Raw genomic sequence first — 24,995 nt, forward strand, 5'->3', positions numbered from 1 at the left:
TGTGAGTGTCCTGGTTTGCCTTGAAATGTTGAGTTCACTGATAATAAGTGACTCCAACCCAAATCCCAGACTATAATGATCTATGATTAGAACGGTGGAGTTTAAGCTGATGTAAGCAGAAAAGCTCTGATACAAAAAGAAACATCATGGCTTTTATAACAGCAGCTGTTAACTTTCATGTAGGTTAGTGTGAGGAGATTTTGGACCGTTTCTGTAGAACAATAATCTTCCCGTGAACATTCCGAGAATCATTTTGCGATTTGAAATTAACACGTCATTCATTTTTTTTTACAATGTAGAAGATGTAATGACTAAAATCAGAAAAAGGACAGTGACTGGACGCTTAGACGGAGGCAGCTGAGGAGAATGGTGACGTGAAAAAAATTATCATTACTTTTACATCATGAATAACTTATTATTTATGTTTTTTTTTCTCTTACCATGCTATAATGAAGGGTGTCTGTGTTCTATACCCTGTATTCTCTTTATTTATTGTAGAAATATCCTTTTGTTAACAGAAAATGATGAAGTTTAGTACAAAATGTCTGTTTATTTGCTGACATATACATGTTGGAACTAAAACATTAAATATAAAATGAGCCATAACTTTTGCACAGGCCACATTTATGTTTTATTTTTTGCCCCAATAATTTTAATTCGGCAGGTAAACAGTATTGCACCCAGACTTTAGCATACAGCAGTGTGTGTGTATTTGTGTGCGTACTCACACACATGCACACACACACACACATTCACATGTATGTATATATATATATACATACATATATATTGCTGTTGGAAGAAGAAAACCTTGTATCTCCAAAATGGTAGCTTTGCAGGAGAAGGAAAAACCACCTTTTTAATGTAAGTCAATTGAACCAGACTTTTTTTCCCAGGTCATTTTGGGTCGTTTCTTTTAGTCCATTCATCATGAAATTTACACACAGTGTAAAGAGCAACAGGCATTTTCAAACTATGTCAAAAACTGAAAAACGGCAAAAATGGGGATACGAGGTTTTGTTCCGACAGCAGCGATATATACATTTAAACTTATTTCATATGTAAATATTCACTTGCATTTAAGCATACAATTGTAATAGTGTTTATACTGCTGTCAGAACAAACCTTGTATCTCCAAAATAATAACTTCACAGAAGAAGGAAAAAACATACTATACTTTTAATGTAAGTCAATGGAACCAGAATGTTTTCCAAGTAATTATGAAATTTACACACAATGTAACGGGCAACAGGCAAAAATGGAGATACAAGGTTTATACATTTCAACTGAAACATGAAATCATGTCCCATATATATATATTTATTTTTAAGCATCTATACCTATATTTACTAATAATATATATGTGTGTGTGTGTGTGTGTGTGTGTGTGTGTATAAAAGTTACTGCTCAGGTGAGCTGAGGGCAAAACAGTCGTGCATTTAACTCTAGATGTACATATTGATATTGATGGCTGAATTGGTGTTGTGAATGTGCTGCAGAGTGTCAGGCAGCATTAACCCATTTGTCCTACAGCTCTGAACACGCACTCAGCCAGAGACGAGTCCGTGGGGGCCGTCTATAGTGACACCGCACTCATGTTCAGCCATATGGTGTTTGTCAGTGGGTGAAGGGCCGAGGGTGTGTTAGGAGAGTGTGATATTGGATCGTTCAGCATGACGGCGCTGTCCATTAGAAAAGATACAACACTATTAGCTTTACGGAGAGACAGCGCTGGAGTGAATGAGCCGAATAAACCAACACACACACTGAGGGTGAGTGGGGGTGGTTTATTGTGGTCCAGTGGCAGCCTTGCTGTAATTAACACACTGTAATTGATTGTAAGCACACACTTGTGATGTCTCTTGTTAATTGTTTCTCAGGTCCATATATAACATTAGCATTAACTTAATCAGGCACTGTGTCCAGAAGTTTGTGGACACCTGCTGACCTAGTGTTTCTTCTGAAAAGAAGGGTTTAAATAGGGAGTTTGTCCCTCTTTGCTGAAGTAACAGCCTCTACTCTTCTGGGAAGGCTTTACACTAGATGTTGAACATTGCTGTGAGGATTTGATTGACCATTAGTAAGGTCAGGTACTGATGCTGGATGGTCAGTTCTAGATCACTCCAGCACATCCCAAAGGTACTGGATGGAGCTCTGCTTCACAGCCAATGCTGGGGGACTTTATACCCCTCTAACCAACGCTTGGCATTGGACATGGTGAGACTGCTCCAGAGCATCCCACTGTGTGGTCAGTGCTCTTCTATGGAGAGTCCATTCTGTATAACAAACTCACTTTGTGGGCCTTCTTCTGGCTTTCTGTCCAAGTACTTTTTTGCCATGGAGATGGTAGCTAGTTGTAGTTGTAGTTCTAAAATGCTACCTCCTTCTCCATGACCTTAGTAGAACATTTTGCCATTTCCTCACTGTGTGGAATAAAAATAAACATACATCCTCCTCCAGGCCGGTTCACTACGGCTCCAGTTGTTTTAAACATCCTAATTACTGCCCTAACTGTGGTCATTTTCAGGCATGTATCTATTTTTTAAAAGCCACTGTCTGATTTATGAAGGTCAACATACTTTTATCTCATTTTACTATTGTTCAATGATCTTCCCTAAATTGACCAACGAGGGAATTTAACCTCGGTGGTACCCTGAACAATCATGCAGCAGTTAAACTTAAGACATTTCTGAGAAGATTAGATATGAGAGAATCCACTTGCATAAGGAAAGAGAAGGTTAAAGAAAAAAAACTAGCTCCAGAGAAATTGAGACTTCTAACAACCACCTGGAAGACCTGGTAGACCCCAAAACTGCCCCATCAGAAAAAAACAGCACTTAAAGCTTTCATCTTTGAGAGAGAGAAGAAAATCAAGCTGCTTCAGATCTGAAAACATCCACAGGTGTTTCTGTCCATCCTTCCACTGTGAGAAGACGACTCAGCGCTATGGGTCTGAAAGGATGTGTAGCTGATCAAGAAGAACCTCACTGAGAAAAGGAGACGGACACATCAAACAAAGAAGCTGAACGATGGACTGACCACCCCAGAGTCCAGACCTCAACATCACTGAATGTGTTTGAGTACTTCAGAAAATGATCAACCAGCTTCTAAGACTGAACTTTGGAGGTGTGTCTGCAGATTCTTTGAGGAACTGAAAAGAATTGAAACTGTATATATATGTATATATATGAAGATTAAATTAATGGAGGGGGGGTCTCTGACTTTTGCACAGTACTGTAGCATGTAAACCCAAATGAAAAGCAGCTCTATTGCAGCTCCGACAATAATCAGCAGGAAAAAGAGCAGAAACAGAGGGGCTTTGGGCTCAGAGCTGTGTGGAAGCCTTTAGTTAATATTTCATAGGCAGAGATAGAGAGAGCCTCTAAACTTTCATTAAGCAGCAGCCGTTTGGCTGGGAGGGAATCTCACTCTTTTATTGCAGTAATGCTGATGGCTCTCTCCCTCTCTCTCTCTCCCTCTCTCTCTCCCTCCATTCCTCCTCCTCTTCCTCCCCCATCCTCCTCTTCTCTCTCTCCGTCTCTCCCGCTTTAAAATTTCGTAATAAAATCGTACTCGATCCTTTTTTAAATGCACTATTACTTATCGTGGCCTTTTCATATTGCAGCATGGAGGAAGTTGAGCGCGCGCTCTAAAAGCGCCTCATTCATTATTCACCACCAGCAGCTGCAGCAATAGCAGCAGCAGCGCGGCTGCCTTTATTTTCTATTTTTTACTTTATTTTTTATGATTTTTTTTCTTCGTAGATTTTGCATATGCTCTAAAGCGCAGGATTGATGAGCGCGGGAGCGCGCGCAATAATAACCCAGCGCCCCCGGGAGCGCGCACACGATCAGCTTAATTACTGCAGCGATTTTTAGCTGCTGCCTGATGGAGGGACTTTCATTCAGCTCTTATCTTTTTTTTGTTTAAGTGGAGACAAAGATGATGAAGACAAATAAGACCTACATAATACATTCATAAATGCGTTATTCTGGTTTTCCAAACAAGTTTTTTTTTCTTAATTCGCCTAAGTGTGTCGTTAATTGATATGCTAATTTCGAAACAGTAGATCTGGACCTTTAAAAATGCTTAATTAAACATTCTGCTGTGATATTTATGTAATTACAGATTTCAGTGTTGCCGCATGGCAACAACAATGACAAACTAATAATAATAATAATTAAAAAATGAGAATAACACCATCGATAGTAACAGTAACATCAAGAGTACCAGAGACAACAACAAAACAACAACAAAAGTAACGATAACCAAAAACAAATCATCACAGTACCCATGATAATAATAATAACAATAACAATAATAATAATAATAATAATAATAATAATACAGAGTCGTAAGAGGTCACACCTACTTAAATTTAACAGATATAGGACATGTTGTCATTTTACATATATATATATATATATATATATATATATATATATATATATTATTCCATGTAGGTACTTACATGTATATAATACATCTATCTATCTATCATCTATCTATCTATATATATATATTATAATGATAAAAAAAATGATAAAAGGGCTTTTAAAACACTTCAGAATGCTGAATTAGCGCTAAGTTGTGTGACGTCACTCTTACCACTGGTTCCGCAAGGGTTCATTGATAAAGGCTATATATATATATATATATATACACATATATATGTTAACCTCCATTTAAGCATACAATTGCAATAGTGTTTCTCATATATATATATACGTCAATATGCTCATTATATGTTTCAAGTTTTATAGTTTTATACGTTTCATAAATGTACAGGTTCTTGTCTTGTAGCGTAAAGAAATTGCGCCAAACATTAGTCAAAGTGCGTAAAGAGAACTCACTGGTGATGAAAAGAGCATCAGAGTAGTGGCTGCTGCTGGGACACTCACTCTGGGGTGAAGTCTTCAGCCCTGTCCCGGGGGACCGGGGGGCTGGAGGGGTAGGGGGGTGCTTTTTAGCATCAGCACACTCGCTAATGGTCTATTAAACTATCCACTGCTGGAGAGTAAACGGATTTGGTGCTCGGCCCCTGAAGCTAATCAAACACGGCGGCTACAGGCCAGAGCAGCGCACGCGCTTTTACGCGGCGGATTACAAGGAGCCACTTTAGATCAGCTGCCCCGGCGCTGCTGATTAAATAAGCGCGTGACAGCGTGCCTCCATATCGCTGCGTTTTTTTTTTTTGCGCATTTCTGTTTCCTCCACAGCGCAACTTGCGCCCTTCTATTTTGTTCCATTGTGCTGAGCTTTGATTTGCGCGTTTTGTGCTCTCCGCGAAGCATTCTGCGCATTTCTGTTTTAGTGCAATTTTCGCGCCTGCATGTTCTCTTGTGCACTGTGCGCTCTTCTGTTCTCCCTTAGCGTACTTTGCGCAATGTTGTGTTTTCTATAGCGCCAAAAAGGCACATTTTCCAAATTGTGCGCTCTCCACGGCGCTTTTTGCGTATTTCCGCACAACATGACGAGCTTTTCCTTGTCTGATGGTTTAAGGCTTATTAGTCACATAAATAGCCAAAAATGAAGTAAAAATATCTTGAATAAATGCGCAGCAGATTCATTGACATCTTGCGAGACGACGCAGTTAAAACTAATTAGAAATTAGTTCCTAGAAAGACTTTCCTAGAACGCACAATGTATTTATAATCAAAAGACTGAAATGACACATATATATGTGATCTACCACAATAGGTGTACCTGTATTATTATTATGATTATTATTATTATTATTATTATTATTATTATTATTATTGGGCGCAGCATATGCGCTATCAACAGTCATTAATTAGAAGTGCATTATTAAGGACGTCTCAGCAGCAGCACGGCCCTCAGCCAGCAGCAATCAATAAATGCAGCATTAATCTAGATCTCCTTCAGCCAATAAAGCGCAGTGCTCAGTGCGCAGTGAGCGGCACTGGGGCAAAAGCACCAATTTCCTGCCGCTTCAGGCCACAGCAGGCCCGGATGACGGAGCTGCTTTTAATCCGCAGCTCGAGTTTCTCACCCAGGATCGATGGCCAAAATATGAAGCTCATCAAATTAGAGTCTCCTCAAAGAGGCTCGCGCTCATCTGATTAGTCTAAACGGTGGGAGAACACCAGGACGTGCGCGCACGCGCGCCCACGCTGCCCATTTCGTATTCCATAAACAAGCAACAATAAAACGTGATATAAAAGCCTCTCCGGTGTTTTAGTGCCATCCGAGGTCACGTGACAGTGGGGAAAAGTATAAAAGAGCTTTTAAAACACTTCTGAACGCTGAATTAGCGCTAAGTTGTGTGACGTCACCCTTAAGAGTGGTTCCTCAAGGGTTCTTTGGAAAAGGCAATTCGAAGAAACCATCGGAATACATATGTGGTTCTAGGCAGGGTTCAACGGTTCTGGAAAACTAGTTCTACATAGCACCAAAAAGGTTCTGCTATTATTAGTCAAATAAATAAATAAACAGGGCACCACATAGCTATTTCTACTACACGAAGATGGTTCTTCAAAGGTTCTTTAGTAAAGGCAATGGTTCCATTTAGAACCATGAGGTCTATATAGAACCATTTCATGCTTAAATGGTTCTTTACATGGTGAAATGATTCTTACAACAACATTAATATTTTATAACAATAGAAGAGCCCTTTTTGGTTCTATTTTACCATGCAAAGAACCATTCAAGCATGCAAATGGTTCTGTATGGAACTCGTGGTTCTAAATAAAACCACTGCTTTTATAAAGAACCTTTGAAGAACCATTTAATCATGCAAAAAGTTCTACATGGAACTACTGGCTCTAAATAGAACCACTGCCTTTACTACGGAACCCTTGAAGAATCATCAGTGTACTACCACTGCTACTACTACTACACTCTTTAAAATAAGGTTCTTCAAAGGTTCTTTAGTAAAGACAATGGTTCTATTTAGAACCATGAGTGAGTTCTTTATAGAACAATTTCGTACTTTAATGGTTCTGAAATGGTTCTTCAGGTGGATGGAGAATATGCTGTGTATGGTTCCATATTGAATCTTTTTGAGTTCTATATAGCACCAAAAAGGGTTCTGCTGTTGTTACGTCAAGCTTGTAATAACAGAAAACTTTTTTTTGGTGCGATATAGAACAGTTCTCCTTTTTGAAGAACTATTTTAGCATGCAAAGAACCATTAAGCATCTTTATAAAACTCATGGTTCTAAATAGAACAACTACCGTGACAAAAGAACCCTTGAAGAACCATCTTTTTTTAAAAGTGTACTACCACTGCTACTACTATTACACTCCAAAAAAATTGTTCTTCAAGGGTTCTTTACTAAAGACAATGGTTCTATTTAGAACCATGAATTCTTTATAGAACTATTTCATGCTTAAATGGTTCTTTGCATGGTGAATGGTTCTTCAGACTGATGAAGGATGTGTTGTATATTGTTCTACATAGAATCGTTTTGAGTTAGCACCAAAAAGGGTTCTGCTGTTGTTAAGATGTCAAGCTTGTAATAATAGAAGAACCGTTTTCCAACAATCTGAAGAACTATTTCACCCTGCAAAGAACCATTAAGCATGCAAATTGTTCTATATGGAACTAATACTCTATTACTACTACTAATAATAATAATAATAATGATTATGATGATGATAATAATAATAATAACACAATAATAACTGGTGTTTCTTATTTGTCCGAGAGCTGTAGGTGGTCAGTTTTCCTCAGGAGCAGTTAAGGAGTCCTGCTGGATAAAAACTGGTTTCAGTTCTTTCTTCTCATTAAGAAAACACCGAGCACGCGCTCACCCCGCGCTGTCAGCCCGTGCTTGTCTGAGGGTCATCCTAACGGACGGATCTCAGAGAGAAGCCCTGCGAGACCAGAAGAAAGAAGGAAGCAGGAGCGCTGTTTGGGACTGGGGGGTGACGTCATCCGGGCATTTAAGCCAATGGGGAGAGGAGAGGCCAGAAAGTGACCAATGAAAACAGGAAAGAGCGCGAGGAGAGCTCGTGCAGGGGGTTCTGCGCGCTGAGAGGACGCCAAAACTTTTCCAGCCGCTGACCAACGCGCCCCAGCAGATCCGATGCTGAAGACCAGAAGATCCGAGAAGATCATTTAAGCTGGATTTTTTAAATAGATTTTCTACTCAGCAGCGTCTGAGTGGTGCGGTTCCTCCTCTGCAGACCGTCTTTGTTGGTGGAATGAGCTCCAAACGGCGCTGGTGAGATTCTGGATTTCTCTGAAACTGCGCTCGCGACCATAACGCTGTAAATAAGAAAAGCGCGCTGAGTCGAATTCGCGCCATGGAGCAAGCCTCAAGCTCCAGCCCGAGCGGCACCGGCCACACTCCCCATCCCACCCAGCACGAGCCCATCAGCTTCGGCATCGACCAGATCCTCAGCGGAACTGACCAGGATTCTCAGCAGAACTCCTCGAAGGCCAGCTCGGACTCTGAGCGGGTCAGCGAGGGCGGCTACCCGCTGGGCAGCCCGACCGGGGCCAGCGCGACCCCGTACCCAGCGGTGACCGGTGCTTTCCATGGCATCGCAGCTCCGTATGAGGAGGCCAGGCCATACGGGGTCAACCTAACCCTCACCCCTGGTGGGGTCATAAGGGTCCCGGCCCACCGGCCACTGGCCGCTGCTGTCCCACCGCCTTTGGCCAGCGCGGCGCCCGGTCTGGGGGGCATCGGCTTCCCCTGGATGGAGAGCAGCCAGCGCTTCGCCAAGGACCGGTTTGCAGGTAAATAACATCGTTGATTTTCGGTTCAGTTCAATCGAGCGCCCACAGGGCGCGCGCATTTTATGGAATAAATAAAATAAGAAGATTTATAGATGCATAAAACGTGCAATTGTGACAAATAAAATGGGATCCATACATGAGCATCATATTTCTGCCTATAGCTGCATATCTATACATTTATTTAGAAAAGGTATTATTACTCTTATTTTTAAACAAATTAAAAGTCCACTAATGTTGCGTTTAAGCATCTCTACATAGAATTCATATTTAGACAATATCATTAGTTTTCCAAGCCAAGTCCACTACATTCTACGGGCTTTATGGGAAATAAGTTAATGAAGGACAATAAAGACTTTGAACAAAACTTCCAAAAATTACAAACACAATGAAAGTAAATATTAATATTTAAAAGATATTGACATTTAAATTTTATGTGTATATATACATAATTGTTAAATGCTTCATTTACAAGTAGACTATTAATTTAACTAAACTGAGATTTAAAACCTTATTAAATTCAAATTTCGTTTTCTATTAGAGATTAAATACCAAAAGAAAATCCTACGAAAAAATCCCACTAACCACCAAAAAAAGCAAAATAAATTCCCAATATAATAATAAATACACAAAATATAATAATAATAATAATAATAATAATAATAATAATAATAATAATAATAATAAACTGTAGTGTTCAACCTGCACTGTCAGACAAAAAGGTAGTAAACTGTCACTGGGGTGGTTCCTCCAGGCTCCATCTCAGTACCTTTAGTCAGGGAACATAACTGAACCATAATCCACTGAAATGATATGTTCTAAGCTGTACTGACTCCACACACCCCGTCTCGTCTCCAGGCTTTTATTTTACTGTTCTGTTTAAAACATTCGGTTATGAAAAGGTACAAATACGAACTTTTCACCTGGAAAAACATATTTAAGGTTCACAATCAGACCTTAGAACCACTGTTGTACCTTTGAGGGAACATTTACGTTGTTTGTACCTTGATGAACAAAATATGTACCTGAACAGAACCTTTATTTCTAAGAGTGTAGGATGAATGCAATGCATCCAAAACCCAACAGCGCAGAACCTGTAAATTAATGGCCGGTTTAAAATGTTAAGTCCATTAAAACTCACTGAAAACAAAGAAGAACAACAGAGCCAGATTACAACAAAGCCAGTAAACTAGATGAAGGAATCTGAGCTGTAAAAGATGAAGAGAGAGGAGAACACAGTCATTTTTAATGGTGAACTGATTTGGCTTCAGTGACGCTGTTTTCGCGTAATTTTTGAATTGGCGCTAAAAAAGGAGCGAATCGCAATTTATTTTTCAAAATCTACACAATAAAAAAAATCTGTTCTACAAAGGCCATCAAACCCCGATCATACATCATATAAAAGAACATTCATTTCGCTCGTACTCTCTGAGGCACGTGCTCCATCACGGAGGCTGATGGCAGGCTGTAGCTCTGAGCTTTATTAAAGCCTGTAAAAACGGGCTGATTGATAAAGAATTCAAACGCTGTCTTCTTTAGAAAGGCCAATCTCAGCGCTCTGCTCTTATAAAGAGATATCAATATTTCAGCAGGGTTATTTATGGATGCCTATAGGCGCTCTCCACACTTTAAGAGAAGGGAGAGAGAGAGAGAGAGAGAGAGAGAGAGAGAGAGGGAGAGAGAGAAAGAGGCCCAGAATGACTAATAAATACAACAGAAATACACCGAATGTCCAAAATGACATCACGCGCAGCTCTGACTTTAGAGGTTTGTGTAATTTAATAGAGGGGGGTCATTTTTCATGGTAGAGCTCATTAGCTTACAGCTGAATGAATAAATGAATATATTCAGGTCCTACATGAAAATCAGTAGATAACCTTGTGACAAAAATTTAGCCCGTGCTTGTACATTCTGCACATTCTTGGTTAAAAAATAAAAATAAAAAATACTATAAAATATCATAAATAAATGCAATATATTCACAGTAGCAAATAAATATAGAAAGAGATGGTGGCAAAACAACTACCGAAACAGTTGTCTATAAAAAGATTTCAAGAAAAAAATAGAAAAAAGAAACCCGAAAAAAAAGAAAAATGACCGCATTTCTTTAAAAAATTGCGTCTAAACTTTTAAACAATACCTCAACGCAGCACCTGCCCGCTAAAGTGCGTTTTAATGCCACGTTTTCACTACTACAGCTTCATCAGAGCGTCTAGTTTCACTTTACGAATTATGTGAATTATTTCTCCTGTGAAGAGATTTTTAGATTTACGTTTTTTTTTTCAAAATTGTGAACAAAGCCTCAACATCACCAAAGACGATATATTTACTAAATAAACTAAATAATGCATGTTATCCTATAAAATAGTCACTTGTACCGAGACAGATTAACAGCACAACCTGCATTATGATCTCTACAGAAATTACAGATTATGATCTCTAAAGAAATTGAAATTCTTAAATAAGAAGAATCTATTAAACTTTTAACCTTTTAAACCAAACCTTGTCCACTCAGTGAGCCACCACCAAGAGCGATAACTGTACTATCCTGGCCCTTTCAGTGCCCTCATCACCATCTAAAACACTGTAAGAGATGATCTGAGAGATTAGCAACCTCCAAAAAAAATTAATTGTGGTCTCGGCAAAAATCTGTTTCTTAAAGAATGAATAGATTTTAAATCAAACCTTGTCCACTCAGTGTGCCATCACCAAGAGCAAGAAATGTAGCAACTCATGCCACCCTATGCCCTCCCCCAAGACATCATATAAAAAATGAAGCAGATGAGCAGTCTGGAAAAAAAAATCTGAACACTGCTGCAAAATTTGTGGTTTCTTAAAAATTCTTAAAAATATTGTATTTAATTGCTTTTAAGCTTTTAAACAAAGGCTTCTGTGCCAAAACCAAGGCCAAAACATGCACAGACTAACACCACCATCACCATCTATAAAACACTAAAACAGATTAGCTGTCTGCAAATTTTTGATTTTGAAATTAATGTTGGAAATTTTGGTTAATTTTAATTTTGAAATTCCTCCAATAAGAACAATTTCTTGAAGAATTAATTTTATTTCTGAGTTTACCGAAGTGTACATTTTTGGCCTACCAAAAAAATCCCACCTCCTCACCCAGTAAAAGGACAAACATTAATATTTTAAAATATTTACTACATATAACCTCAAACAGCAAATTCTTATTTTCATTCCAAAATTGCATTTTTTAAATTTTTTGATAACAAAGTAGAGTGTAGTGTTATACATCACCTACTTTATTTGCATTTTTATTTGAATATTTTTTTGTCTTTTTGGCCCCCAAGACAAAAAGTTTTGGCACTCCAAATTCCACTTTAGCCTTGTCCACTCAGTGTGCAGCCAGCAAATGCAATACATGTGCCAACTAATGGTAACTTAACCCTTTCTCTTATTTCCCTCTATGACCCCCTGCTGCCCCCTTCCAGCGGCCCTGGCGCCCTTCACTGTGGCCAGGCGCATTGGTCACCCCTACCAGAACCGCACGCCCCCCAAGAGGAAGAAGCCCCGCACGTCCTTCTCCCGCGTGCAGATCTGCGAGCTGGAGAAACGCTTCCACCGGCAGAAGTACCTGGCCAGTGCAGAGCGGGCAGCACTTGCTAAAACCCTGAAGATGACGGATGCGCAGGTCAAAACCTGGTTCCAGAACCGCAGGACCAAATGGAGGTGAGAGAGAGACACTTAGCTGGAGCCGGTGTGGCGGATCATGGCTGGAACTGAAATTCTGCATGGAGTGAGGTTTACTGTAAACATGAATTATTAGAATTATTATTAACATCTTCCCATTTTGTCAACTTTAGTTTTCAGCAAATACAATAACGTCCTCTTGAGTTAGACGCAGAAAACAACATCTCCATAAACCCTAATCACTGTTTGACAGCACTTAAAAAAGATGGTTCTTCAGGTGTTCTTTAATAAACGGTTCTATGGTTCTATTTAGAACAATAAGTTCTACATCGAAGCATCTTGTGGTATGGTTGAAATGGTTGTTTGCGTGGTGAAATAGTTCTTCAGATTGATAGAGAATAATTACATATAGAACCTTTTGGAAAATGGTTTTATATAACAACAAAACGGGTTCTGCTTTTGTGACGACATCAAGCTTGTAACAAAAGAAGAACCCTGTTTGGAACCATTTTCAAAATGATTCTATACAGAACATCTACAGCACATTTTCCATCAATCTGAAGAACCATTTCACCATGCAAAGAACGCTTCAATCATGCAAATGCTTCTTTGAGTGTTCATGTTGTTTTTCTTTGCTAAAGAACCCTGAAGAACCATCTTTTTAAAGTGTATACGATATCAAGGTTTAAACAATGGTAGAACACTTTTTTGGTGCTATATAGAACCATGTTCAAAAAGGTTCTATATAGATCTACAGCACATTTTCCATCAATCTGAAGAACACTTTCACCATGCAAAGAACCCGTCAATCATGCAAATGCTTCTTTGAGTGTTCTTGTTGTTTTTCTTTGCTAAAGAACCCTGAAGAACCATCTTTTTAAAGTGTGTACGATATCAAAGTTTTAACAATAGTAGAACACTTTTTGGTGCTATATATTACCATGTTCAAAAAGGTTCTATGTAGAATATCTACAGCACATTCTCCATCAATTTCTTTACTAAAGAACCCTAGAAGAACCATCTTTTTTAACGTGTATGATATCAAGCTTGTACTAGAAGAACCATTTTTGGTGCTATATAGAACCATGTTCAAAAAGGGTATATATATAATTTATGAGTCTAAACAGAATTATTTATTAAGGAACCCTTGAAGAACCATCTTTTTCTGAGTGTGCATGTTTATGTAAGTTCAGCGTTTTGCAGATTTGCTGTTTAGTTTGAATATTTCAAAGTTAATTTCTTTTTACTAAATTAGAACCGAAGGTCTGCAGGTACAGAGAGTCCAACAGTTTGGTCATTGGCCTTCTGCGTTCCTGTCAGGTCAGAAAGTTTCAACTCGTAGATTTGCGGACACAAAACCTTCGTATCGAAGCACCGGTTACCGAGAAGAGGACGTGTTGCGGATTTATTAGCCATGAGTCTAATAAACGTGAGGCGTTTTCACTGATGTGCTATTGGTAAACAGTGAGCTGATATGAAGTCAAGTTTCAGTCTGACTTCACATCATTTCAGCTCTGGCCTGCATTCTTAAATAATACGGTTCTTAAAGGGAATGTTTCTGTAGTTCTATATAGAACCATGTGTATGCTTAAATGAATTTTGTTGTTACAAGCTTGACACTGTAACAGCACAAGAACCCTTTTTGGTGCTACACAGAACCATTTTCAAAAAGGTTCCATACACAACACATTCTCCATTAATATGAAGAACAATTTTGCCATGCAAAGAACACTTTAAGCATGAAAATGGTTCTATATAGAACTCATGATTCTAAACAGAACCACTCCTTTTACTAAAGAACCCTTGAAGAACCATCTTTTTAAAGAGCGTATAGCTCAATCAGCAAACACAGCAGAACCGCTCTGTTTAGCTGTTTGCCAGCACTTTCACGAGTTGCTAGTCACACCTAACATTACAGTGATGGCTGAATATGAGTTGAGTTCAGTTCCAAATTAGGTCATAATGTGAAGGTGAATCAGGTGCGTTTAAGAAGGAAAATCACTCTGACACTCCAGAACCAGAGTTGGGTTCTCTTGATATTTACATATAGATATTTACATGTTGATGCTATGAAGAGAAAAACACCTATTTTTGAAATTAATGATTTCTAGATAGGTAGGATCTAAAATAACCAACCAACCAACCAACCAACAAATAGATAGATAGATAGATAGATAGATAGATAGATAGATAGATGAATGAATAAATAAATAAATAAATAAATATATAAATAAATAAATAAATAAATGTGCTGTTAGGTTCGCCACTTCAAAGCTTGGTTAGGAATTTCATACTTCAGAATGTCAAAGTTTCAAAACATCATTTATTTATTATTATTTATTTATTTACTTACTATTTTGACTAAAAACAAGTAACAATTTTCATTGAACTCCTAATACTACACACTAAAAATATGGTTCTTTAAGCGTTCTTTAGTAAAGAAAATGGTTCTATATAGAACCTGAACACTCAAAGAACCCTGTACTATGATTTATGATTAAAGAGTTCTTTGCATCATGAACAGGTTCTTCAGATTGGTGGAGAATGTGTTGTAGATGGTTCTATATAAAATCTTTTTCAAAAAGACTATTTAGCACCAAAAAGGTTCCTCTGTTGTTATGATGTCAAGCTTGTAACAAAAGACTTCGCACTCTTTGGTACTAAAAAGAATCTTTTTCAAAAAGGTTCCGTATAGAACCATCTATAGCACGTTCTCCACCGATCTTAAGAATTTATGATGCGCTTTTATGATGCAAAAACTTTTTAATCTTGCAAAGGGTTCTTTGAGTGTTCATGGTTCTATATAGAACCATTTTCTTTACTAAAGAACCCTTGCAAAACCATTTTTTTAATGGTGCAGCCTAATTACCAGAACTAAAAGGCGTTTAAGCCACGGAGTAAAGTGACTCTCAAAATGTGTCTCATCATAAATAGTAATAACGTTATTAAGACTCATCAATAAGAGGCACGAGACGCACGTCTGACAACACCTGGCCCATTTAACAATATGAGCTGCTACATTTTCTACTAAATGTTCTGATTCTCTGAATTTTCTGTCTGCTGTGGTGAGAATGAACCCAGGTTGTGTCTTTAAAGACGACCGGCATCAGTTTTCAAAACACAATCGCTGATTTTTAAGATCAATTACGCTGCTGAGGTCAGTCCCGCTGAGATCCTGCTGGCACTGTAATGTATTTCTTACCACTGTAGCTGTAATTCAAGCTCAAGTCATAAACACTAAGAAGAAATGAGCAGTTATTGTTTACATTATCAGCCATGGAGTCTGAGTGGATTGAACCTCACCAATTAAAATAATTGGGTGACGCAATTTATTTCTAAATCTCTGGCAAAGGCAGCGTTTCCAGAGATGAGCTAAATTTTTGTACTGCAGCCCTGTTCACTAAAGACATCGTCAAAAAAGTAACCAGGCTTCACATTTTAACTTAAATTTGTATTTGTGAAATGTTCGGTTAACCTGTAATCAGAATTCAATAAACTCGGTATTTTAAATTTTAGGTTACTTTACAGTGCAGGACCAACACAAATGACACTGATATCAGGTTCTAATACAGTGCAACACATTAATGATTAGGCTTTGAACTCAGTTAGGCAGAACTGGAAGTGCTGATCTGTAATTTGTGAGTTTGTGAATTTTGGTGTGTAAAATGTAGAAATGTGAGCTTTTATTTGTTTACTTATTAATTCATTTTTTATCAGAGCTCTGTCTGAATAATTTACACATTGCTTGTGCAAAGAAGAATATGTAATGCAAAAATATGACATCCCAGTCATATCACATGTTCATTTTCTAAGTGAAAATAAGTCAACACACCCAGGAAAAAGAAAAAAAAGAAAAAATTACACATTTTAGTGCGGAATTTCTATTTATTTATTCTTTTTTTTTTTGATGAATCTGACATATTGGGAAATAATTATATTTTCAATATATTTCCCATATTTTTAAAAATACAACAGAGTATAAAATGTGGTATACATTTTGCACAGGCCATATTTTATATTTAATTTTTCCCCAATATGTTAAATTCACCAAATAAACAGTAACTGAGCATTAAAATATGTCAACTTAGTTTCACTTAGAAAATCAACAAAAAGTGTTGTTTGATGAGAGACGTTAAAACTTTTGCATACAACTGTATGTATTATTTTGTATTATTTTGAGAGTGGGACTGATTCTAGCAGCAATTTCTCTTTTAATGAATTTGACATGCTGGGAATTGAATATATATTTTTTAATATTTTTCATATATTTTTAAAAATGCAACTTACAACTTAATTTGAGCTGTATAAATTAAATTTCACATCACCAACATTATCTGTGGTTTTAATGTCTCTGTATGCGTTACTTGGAGAACCATTATGTTCTAGCTGTTACAAATGAAGTCAGACTAAAATCCCTGGCTCTCTGCTGTTCTCCTTCAATCTCCTCTCCACTCTCTCTGCCAGGCGACAGACGGCTGAGGAGCGGGAGGCGGAGCGCCAGCAGGCCAGCCGGCTGATGCTCCAGCTCCAGCACGACGCCCTGCAGAAGTCCCTGAGCGACTCGGTCCCTGCCGACCCCCTCTGCATCCACAACTCCTCGCTGTTTGCCCTGCAGAACCTGCAGCCGTGGGCGTGTGGCGACGAGGGCACCAAACTGGGTGCGGCACTCGTATGAGCTACCGACTCGGAGCAGCGGTCAGCAGCCTTCGTCCTGGAGGAGATCGGAACTTTTTGAAGATTTGTCTCCAACCCAAATCTCACATGCTACGATTTTAACAATAAAGGTGGCAAAAGAGCTTGCAGGAGCGATGCCATAGAAGAACCGCTTTGGGTTCCCTAAAGAAGTGGTTCTCAAACTTGTCCTCGGGGACCCTACAACTGTGCTCCAACCCAACTCGCAACCACAGAGATAGAGCAACAGTGTGGACCGTCTGGGAGTCCCTGAGGACCAGCTCGAGAACCACTGTCCTAAAGAACCTTTCAGTGGATGGTTCTTTAACGACGATGATTGGCATTAAAAGGATTAGGTCAGTGACTCCTAGACATCCCACAGTTTTACTTGATCCCATTTCACAATATATATAGAGCAAAAATGTGGACCATTTGGGGGTCCCCAGAACCACTGCTTTTGGTGGTTCTTTTGGTTCTTTTGTAAAAGAGATGGGCAATTATAAAGGAACCTCCGCATGATGTAAACATTAGATAACAGTACAAGACTCTTTCTAAAAGTCCAAGCCAAAAACCTTTCAGGAAATTTTCAAGAATTTGATCCAGCTAATCAAGAACTTCCAAAGACAATCGTCAGCTGGATAAAGGCCCAATCCCATTTTCTATTTGTACCCCTACTCCTTGTTTTCGAGTGTCTCTTTGCCCCTTGGAACTGAGTTATGAGGGGTCGTGGTTGAAATCTTTCCCTACAGAATAAGACCCTTAAATAAAGAGAGCATTACTTCATTAACAGCTACTGGCGCTGCTCTGTAGGCGACACTGCCAGTCTGCAGTGACAGCAGAGGAGGGTAAAGTTCAGCTCCTCACTGCTGGGCTTTAGTTACATTTAGGGACTCATATGCCTTCAAAGAGGGGGGCAATTATTTATTATCACCCACCCCTAATTCTTCAGTGATATCAGTCACTGAAGTCAGATATTCACCAGCTTCTTGTCTGAATTTTCCTGTTCCATGGGAAATTTAGCTAGCTAGCCACCGAAACATCAACAAACTACTACCGATTTTAATGCTTGTTATGAAGAAAAGGACCATAATACACTGAAACGACATTAAACTAAGATACAGCGCAGTTTTTAAACGGAGAAAATACTAACATTTGTGTTTTTGGTCACTTGTTCAGCCGTCGTGCTGGTTTTTCATTTTTCCCATAACACTCCGTTTGGAGTGTACGTCTGAAACCATCGTTTGGAGGGTCATGTAGCCCTAACACATCGCCCTCCCCCTCTACCCCTCAAAAAATAGGGACACTTTAGCTCTAGGCGTGAACGCTCAAAACGGAGAAATAGGGCTAAGTGTTAGGGGCAAGGGGTGAAATGGGATTGGGCCAAAGTGTGGAAGATTTGGGTTGGAGCTGAAACTCAGCAGGGCAGCAGATCTCCAGGAGAAGGGCTGGTGACCACTGGACTGGAATGAAGTACTGGCACTTCGATGGCCAGGCTGCCCAAAGTCAAGGACTCCAGCAGAAAAAAACAACGAGCGACTGATTTTGGCCAGCAAACAGCAAGACCCTCTGAAGAAGTGGACGTTTTCTGTATGAGCAGAATGAAAAAGGCCGACATAGGGATTATCCTTCTTGCTCCAGTTAAAATGACATGTTATAAATGACCCATGGAGTGCAGTAGGTCAGCCTGGCCCTCCGCTCCACGCTAACATATTGACAGACCGATGCATCACGTCTCTGCTACTGTGCCCATATGTCTCTCCATCTTTACCTCCATCTTGCACAGGACTAACGATGGAGAGACACATAACGGAGGATAAATTATTCAGAATGTCAGTTGCCTGACCTCTTATGGCCCTCTTCTGGGCATTTTGACCATTGGTGGAAAAGCTAACAGGCATATAAACACATATGAACACACAGATAGGCTAAGACACATAATCCACCCTGCACAGCACAGCTGATCAATCGCTAATCATTCTCGTTATTACAGTAATGCTTAGATTTTTGTAAAGTCAAGGGCTATTCTGCTATAACACACTAATTTTACTTTGGACACCAGTCCCAAAAGGGCCCATATTCTACAATTTTTATGTATTTTATTTTTTGTGTATGTTTTTATGTCATGGTTCATTATTACGTGATAATTGTTTTCAACCTCTGTTTATCCCTTAGAATTAAACAGGCCGTGCCTTTAAGTCTGACACATGTAAATGAGCTCTGCTCTGATTGGCCTTGTAGAGTATCCCATTCAAAGGCTGACAAAATCCTTATAACTTCAGTGTGAACAGGCCGAGCGAAATTGCTGTAGGCTGAAAACGGATATATGTAAATGAGTTTTCATGACATCACAGAAACAGACTGTTTTTACAGCTTAATTTCCAAATATGGACTGTATGGACTGGGATGTTTTTTTAAAGTTATGTATAATTAAGTGGTTCAGATGTAAACAGAGTCATTCAGAGGGGTTTAGTGTGAAATGGTTCAGATGTCTTTACAGTGGTGGTGATAGGAACCAGACGTCACCATGACTGCAACACAAGTTTTATATTGAATGTTGATGATGGAACATATTGATAAATCTGAAAAAATAAGTTTTCTTCTGGGACTATTTTGCCTCACAGCGCCCTGCATATTATGTATTCCTCCATCATGAAAGAATTTTAAGGCCAAAATCTTCTCAAAACTATCATAAAACAGTGTCTCAGTCATCAGGCAGTGAATTCATAACCATTTCATGTAGTAACTTTCTGTGAGGGACCTTTTAGAGGTGGACGTCTGGTTCCTATCACCACCACTGTGAACAATTCTGACTCAGTACGTTTCTCTAGAACGGAGCATTTCACACCAAACCACTCTGAAGAAAACTGTTTACATTACTAACTAATTAATTATGCAGAAACTTTGAAAAAATGGTGGAATTCCCTTTTAACAATGTTTATCGAAAGCTTTTATTTTATAAAATGGTGGAAATTTTGGTTTTCCATAAAATGGGCCCTTTAAGGTTTTAGGCTCATCATCTTTCCTTGACTAGAGAGATTATTTCAACACGAATCAGTGAGCGGGAAAGCACTGAACTCTTTTAAAAATGGTTGTACAGTGATGAAGGAGGGTAAAAATGTGTGATAAAAATGGTAATGAATAAAATGTCTGTAAATGTAATGAGATAGGAGCACAGTTGCATACAAATGAGTGTATTATATATTGTAATTCATATGTAAATAGCCAAAATGTAATTAAAAACTCCTTTTTGACTTTAACCTGAGTCGTCTGGGCTATTTTCTTTCTTCTTTTTTTTTGAATGCTTTAGTCCAAGGCTCTCAGTGAGCGATGAAGCCTATACGCAGTATCGCTGTTTGGCCGAAGATGATTATGCCTGCCACAGCAAAGAAGCACTTAGGTGCCTCGCTGAGATAAATGCAGGATCCTATGGGATCATAAACATGCCTTTATGCCCTCTACCACCCCTCCCAAACCCCCCCACCATCCTCCAAATGCTGACTCTCAGGAATTGACCCGCTTGAAAGAGCTGGGTGGGGGCAAATGGAGCAGTGTCCATTATAAAGTGATTTAACATAGCCCCCTCCCACCCCCCCCTGCATTAAAATACTTGGTAGGTGAGTCTGGAGTCCCGCCATAGAGCTCTTTGGACCGGCTATATGGATGTTTAACGCTGGCACGTGCCGGCTCCTCTTCGACATGCAGGAGGTGCTGCTTGATAAGGAGCTGAGTGAGTGCAGTCTGGGACGGCGGTCATTAATAAACACTCACTGACCTGACTAATCCACACAGGAAGTCCTCTGACCTGCTGGACCCCCTCCAGGCCCACTGGGATGATGAGATCATTCAGCGAGATGAATGGAGCATTAGTGCAATACTGTAGCACCCTCTGGTGGCTGAAGGTTGAAACAGAAAATGCACTTTTTTAGACAAAACATCTTTCCAGACAAAACAACACCATCAAACACCAAAACAACACCAAAAAGACATCAAAACATTACAATACAGTCCTACATTAATATTTCTGAGTTGCATTTTATGATAACAGCATAAACCCTCAAGCTAAAATATTACATTGAACCAACACAGGTCTTAATGTGCAGCACTGGATCTTAGATTATATAAATTATGCATGTAAAATAAGCTGACTTTCTCTCAGAGGTTGCCAGATTTTCAATGTCAGCATGGTTTCCAGTTTAAAACCACATAGAGAGAGATGCCCCTTAAGAACAACGTACTGTAAAATTACAATAGACTTTAGATCTGCTCGATGATGATGCATAGACCAGACCTCAGTTTGAGGAAATAAACTAGAGCAACATTTGGGTCGCATTTTATATCACAAAAATAAAAATACTAGCCTGTCACCATCGGGTAAAGATGCCCCCCTAACAGGGATAAGAAGACCCTCTGAGAAAATCCTTCATATCATCTGATTTTTACAGAATGTACGAATAAGGTCATTTAATTTCTAATCTTTGCATTTTTAACTTTCGTCAAAGTTATTTCTCCGATGTTCAACACTAAATACCATACTTTAAAGCTGCACTACGTAAAATGTATGGATTTGGAGGCCTCTCTGGTGGAAATGTGTAATTGCACACAATTGGATCTCTTCACTGAGAGGTTGAATCTGATGGTTGCCTTGAAAGAGTACACAAAGTTCAAATTAAGGGCCCTGACTAAGTGATGTCTTAATAATTACAGTTAATAATAATAATTTCTGACAAAAGACAAATCATAGTAAGACAGAAAGTCTACTTTGTAAAACTGAATGACAGTTTTCCTAATTATTTGCATTAAACTCATTTAAAACTAATACTAATAAATAATTACAGTGCAACTGATTGAAAAAGCAAAAGTATTTAAAGGCAATATGTATAAAAAGAACCTTTACCGCAAAGGTATTCATTTAAGTTTTCATTTCAAAAGACATAAAATATACTATATTCATATTTTTCCCCAAGTTAATCTACCTCAGATATGTCTGTGATCATTCCGGTCCACTTGGCTGAAGTTGTCTTCTTAGTCAAAGTTGCCATTCTACCTTAAATATTGTAGCAGTTACATTCTGCTGCCCTGTAACTGCAGCATCATTTAAGGTGGAACGGGGAAATCCAATAAGATGCCAGGTTCGACCATGCCAGGGGTCACAACCCAAATGTTAAGGAAAGCCATTTTGTTCTTTCAACAAAAAATTCAAACCACCTTGGGAGCCACAACATTTTATGTCAATTTCACCATCTTGGCTGTAAATATGTCTCAGTATGTGCTGATGTCCTAGTATAGGCTAAAAATATAATATAAACGAAAACACAAACTTACTTTGCTTTGCTTTAAGCTTTAGCTCAGCTATAGCTGCTTTTCTCGCATCTCCGGCAGGAAACTTTTCCTCAAAAGTGGAATATTTTCTTTTAAAATCTCTCTCGACGTTTGATTTCTCAGCTTGTCATTCCAGCTTCTTGTTCAAATGTCCTCACTCCACCTTAAATTGTGCCTGAGGCGCCAGAATGTAACCGCTGCACCATTTAAGGTGGAACGGGAGAATTCCAACAAGAAGCTGGAACTAGCTGACTTAAATTTCGTGAATTTTTTAATGTTTGACAGTTACTTGTTGCACATTAAACGTATCAGGAAACCAGCTGGGGTGCTTACAAATGCAAATAAGTCAATTAATCTCCAAATTATCAATGTTCGTAATAAATCTTTGTCTTTTCGTCAGCTACTAGTTAGCAGGGTCGGCAACCCAAATGTTAGGAAGAGCCCCTTTGTCCTTTCCACAAAAAATCAAACCCCCTCGGCAGCCACATTTTATGTCAATTTTACCATCTTGGCTGTAAATATGTCTCAGTATGTGCTGATGTGCTAGTATAGACTGAAAATATGATATAAACGAAAATGCAGACTTTGCTTTAAGCTTTAGCTCAGCTGTAGCTGCTTTTTTCATCTCTGGTTCGAACACTTTTCCGCAGAAATAGAAGTTTCTTGTAAACTGTCTCTCAACCTTCTAGTTTTTCCGAGTCTTAGGTTAGCTTCTCGTTCCACCTTAAATGTTGCCAGAGGTGCCAGAACGTAACTGCTGCGCCATTTAAGGTGGAACGGGAAGATTCGAACAAGGTGACTGAATTTTTGCGAATTTTTAGTGTTTGTCAGTTTCTTGCAGATTAAACGTATTAGGAAACCAGCCGAGTGCTTATAAACGCAAATAAATCCATTCATCTTCAAATTATCGACGTTCGTCTTAAATCTTGCTTTTTGCCGTTTCGTTAGCTACTAGCTAGGCGTTTGCCTGCGTTGCTATGGTGACCAGCTGTCTGCGCGCCAATCCTCAGGGTTAAAGGTTGAATTAGCATTTGTAGGCTACATTAACTCCAGCGTTTAAGACCATTTATTGTTTAAACTGTGACCAGCAGAGCTGTTTTTTTTACTGTAAAAGAAGGATTATTTTATTTTAACCTAAAAATCTAATTCTGTAGCAGAGCTGTAACAGGGCAGTACAAGAGCCGAAAAGCTGAGCCCTGGTCTATGCTGTAGTTGTGATGCTATTTACTTGTTTGTAACATCAGGCTATGATTATTACTTTCACCAGTGTGTTTTGCTGCCTCTGGAATATCACAGACCACAGACTGGACAGTTTGTGGCCAATTTTATAACGAATTCCGTGCAAGTTCTAAAACTTCAGAACAAACACAAAGATAATTCTAGTCTCTTACAGCAACATCAAACTCTATTAAACTCAAAATCATGTCAAAAGCCTATTCATAAGTCTATTTTGGATATTATTTTCACAGTGTTTGAGGCAGGTGTGAGATTTAGGCATGCTAATTTGTATAAACTTTCAAAATTAAAGTGTGGACAAACCTTGCATTTGGAGTTAAGGAAGAAATGGTGAAAATGGCTAAAACAGTGCTTTACGCAAAAAAATCAACAATTTTTCAGAATTCCTGCATAATACACTGATCAGGCATAACATTATGACCACCTCCTTGTTTCAACGCTCATTGTCCATTTTATCAGCTCCACTTACTATATAGGTGCATATGTTAGTGTGTGTTGCTCTGGTGCGAGTGGATCAGACACAGCAGTGCTGCTGGAGTTTTTGAACACTGTGTCCACTCACTGTCCACTCTATTAGACACTCCTACCTTGTAGATGTAAAGTCAGAGACGATAGCTCATCTGCTGGTGCACAGTTTGTGTTGGTTATCCTCTAGTCCTTCATCAGTGGTCACAGGACGCTGCTGGCTGGAAGACTATTCTCAGTCCAGCAGCGACACTGAGGTGTTTAAAACTCCAGCAGCACTGCTGTGTCGGATCCACTCATACCAGCACAACACACACTAACACACCACCACCACGTCAGTGTTACTGCAGTGCTGAGAATGATCCACCACCCAAATAGTACCTGCTCTGTGAGGGTCCATGGGGGTCCTGACCACTGAAGAACAGGGTAACGTATGCAGAGAAACAGATGGACTACAGTCTGTAACTGTAGAACTACAGAGTGCACCTATATAGTAAGTGGAGCTGATAAAATGGACGAGCGTAGAAACAAGGAGTCATAATGTTATGCCTGATCGATGTATATTAGAAGCAGAGTCATTGAGTGGTTTGGTGTGAAATGCTCCGTTCTAGAGTCAGAATTGTTCACAGTGGTGGTGATGGGCACCAGACGTCCAGCTCTAAAAGCTATTAACGTTATTACATAAAATGGTTATGAATTCACTGCCTGATGTCAGAGATATTGTTTTATAGTTTTAACAAGACTTTGGCCTTAAACTCCATTCATGGTGGAGGGATACATAATATGCAGGGAGTTGAAGCAAAATAAGCCTCAAAAAAACTTTCATATTTTCCACCATTTTACCATCTTCAACATCCCATATAAAACTCAAGACGTGTGTTTAGTACAGAAATCTGATCAATGAACCATTTCACACAAAACACAACTTCGCTTACATCTTGAC

The 24,995-nt window shown here is 39.0% G+C and overlaps 1 protein-coding gene across 1 annotated transcript; it reads left to right on the forward strand.

Annotated features, from left to right (window-relative positions):
• Nucleotides 1-7,935: 7,935 nt before the first annotated feature.
• tlx3b (T cell leukemia homeobox 3b) lies at nt 7,936-17,070 on the forward strand. The gene is made up of 3 exons (XM_036595275.1): nt 7,936-8,710; nt 12,163-12,400; nt 16,826-17,070. Exons 1-3 carry the CDS (start codon nt 8,272-8,274, stop codon nt 17,034-17,036), a joined length of 888 nt encoding a protein of 295 aa, XP_036451168.1. The 5' UTR covers nt 7,936-8,271; the 3' UTR covers nt 17,037-17,070.
• The last annotated feature ends 7,925 nt before the right edge of the window (nt 17,071-24,995 follow it).

Source organism: Colossoma macropomum, unplaced genomic scaffold, assembly GCF_904425465.1.
Source record: "Colossoma macropomum unplaced genomic scaffold, Colossoma_macropomum, whole genome shotgun sequence".
NCBI classification, from domain to species: Eukaryota; Metazoa; Chordata; class Actinopteri; order Characiformes; family Serrasalmidae; genus Colossoma; species Colossoma macropomum.

Bases quoted from the DNA above. Each gene is read 5' to 3' on its own strand.
- tlx3b (XM_036595275.1), top strand. From the start codon at position 8,272: ATGGAGCAAGCCTCAAGCTCCAGCCCGAGCGGCACCGGCCACACTCCC. The intron at 8,711-12,162 runs GTAAATAACATC...GCCCCCTTCCAG, and splicing joins CGCCAAGGACCGGTTTGCAG to CGGCCCTGGCGCCCTTCACT. The intron at 12,401-16,825 runs GTGAGAGAGAGA...TCTCTCTGCCAG, and splicing joins AACCGCAGGACCAAATGGAG to GCGACAGACGGCTGAGGAGC.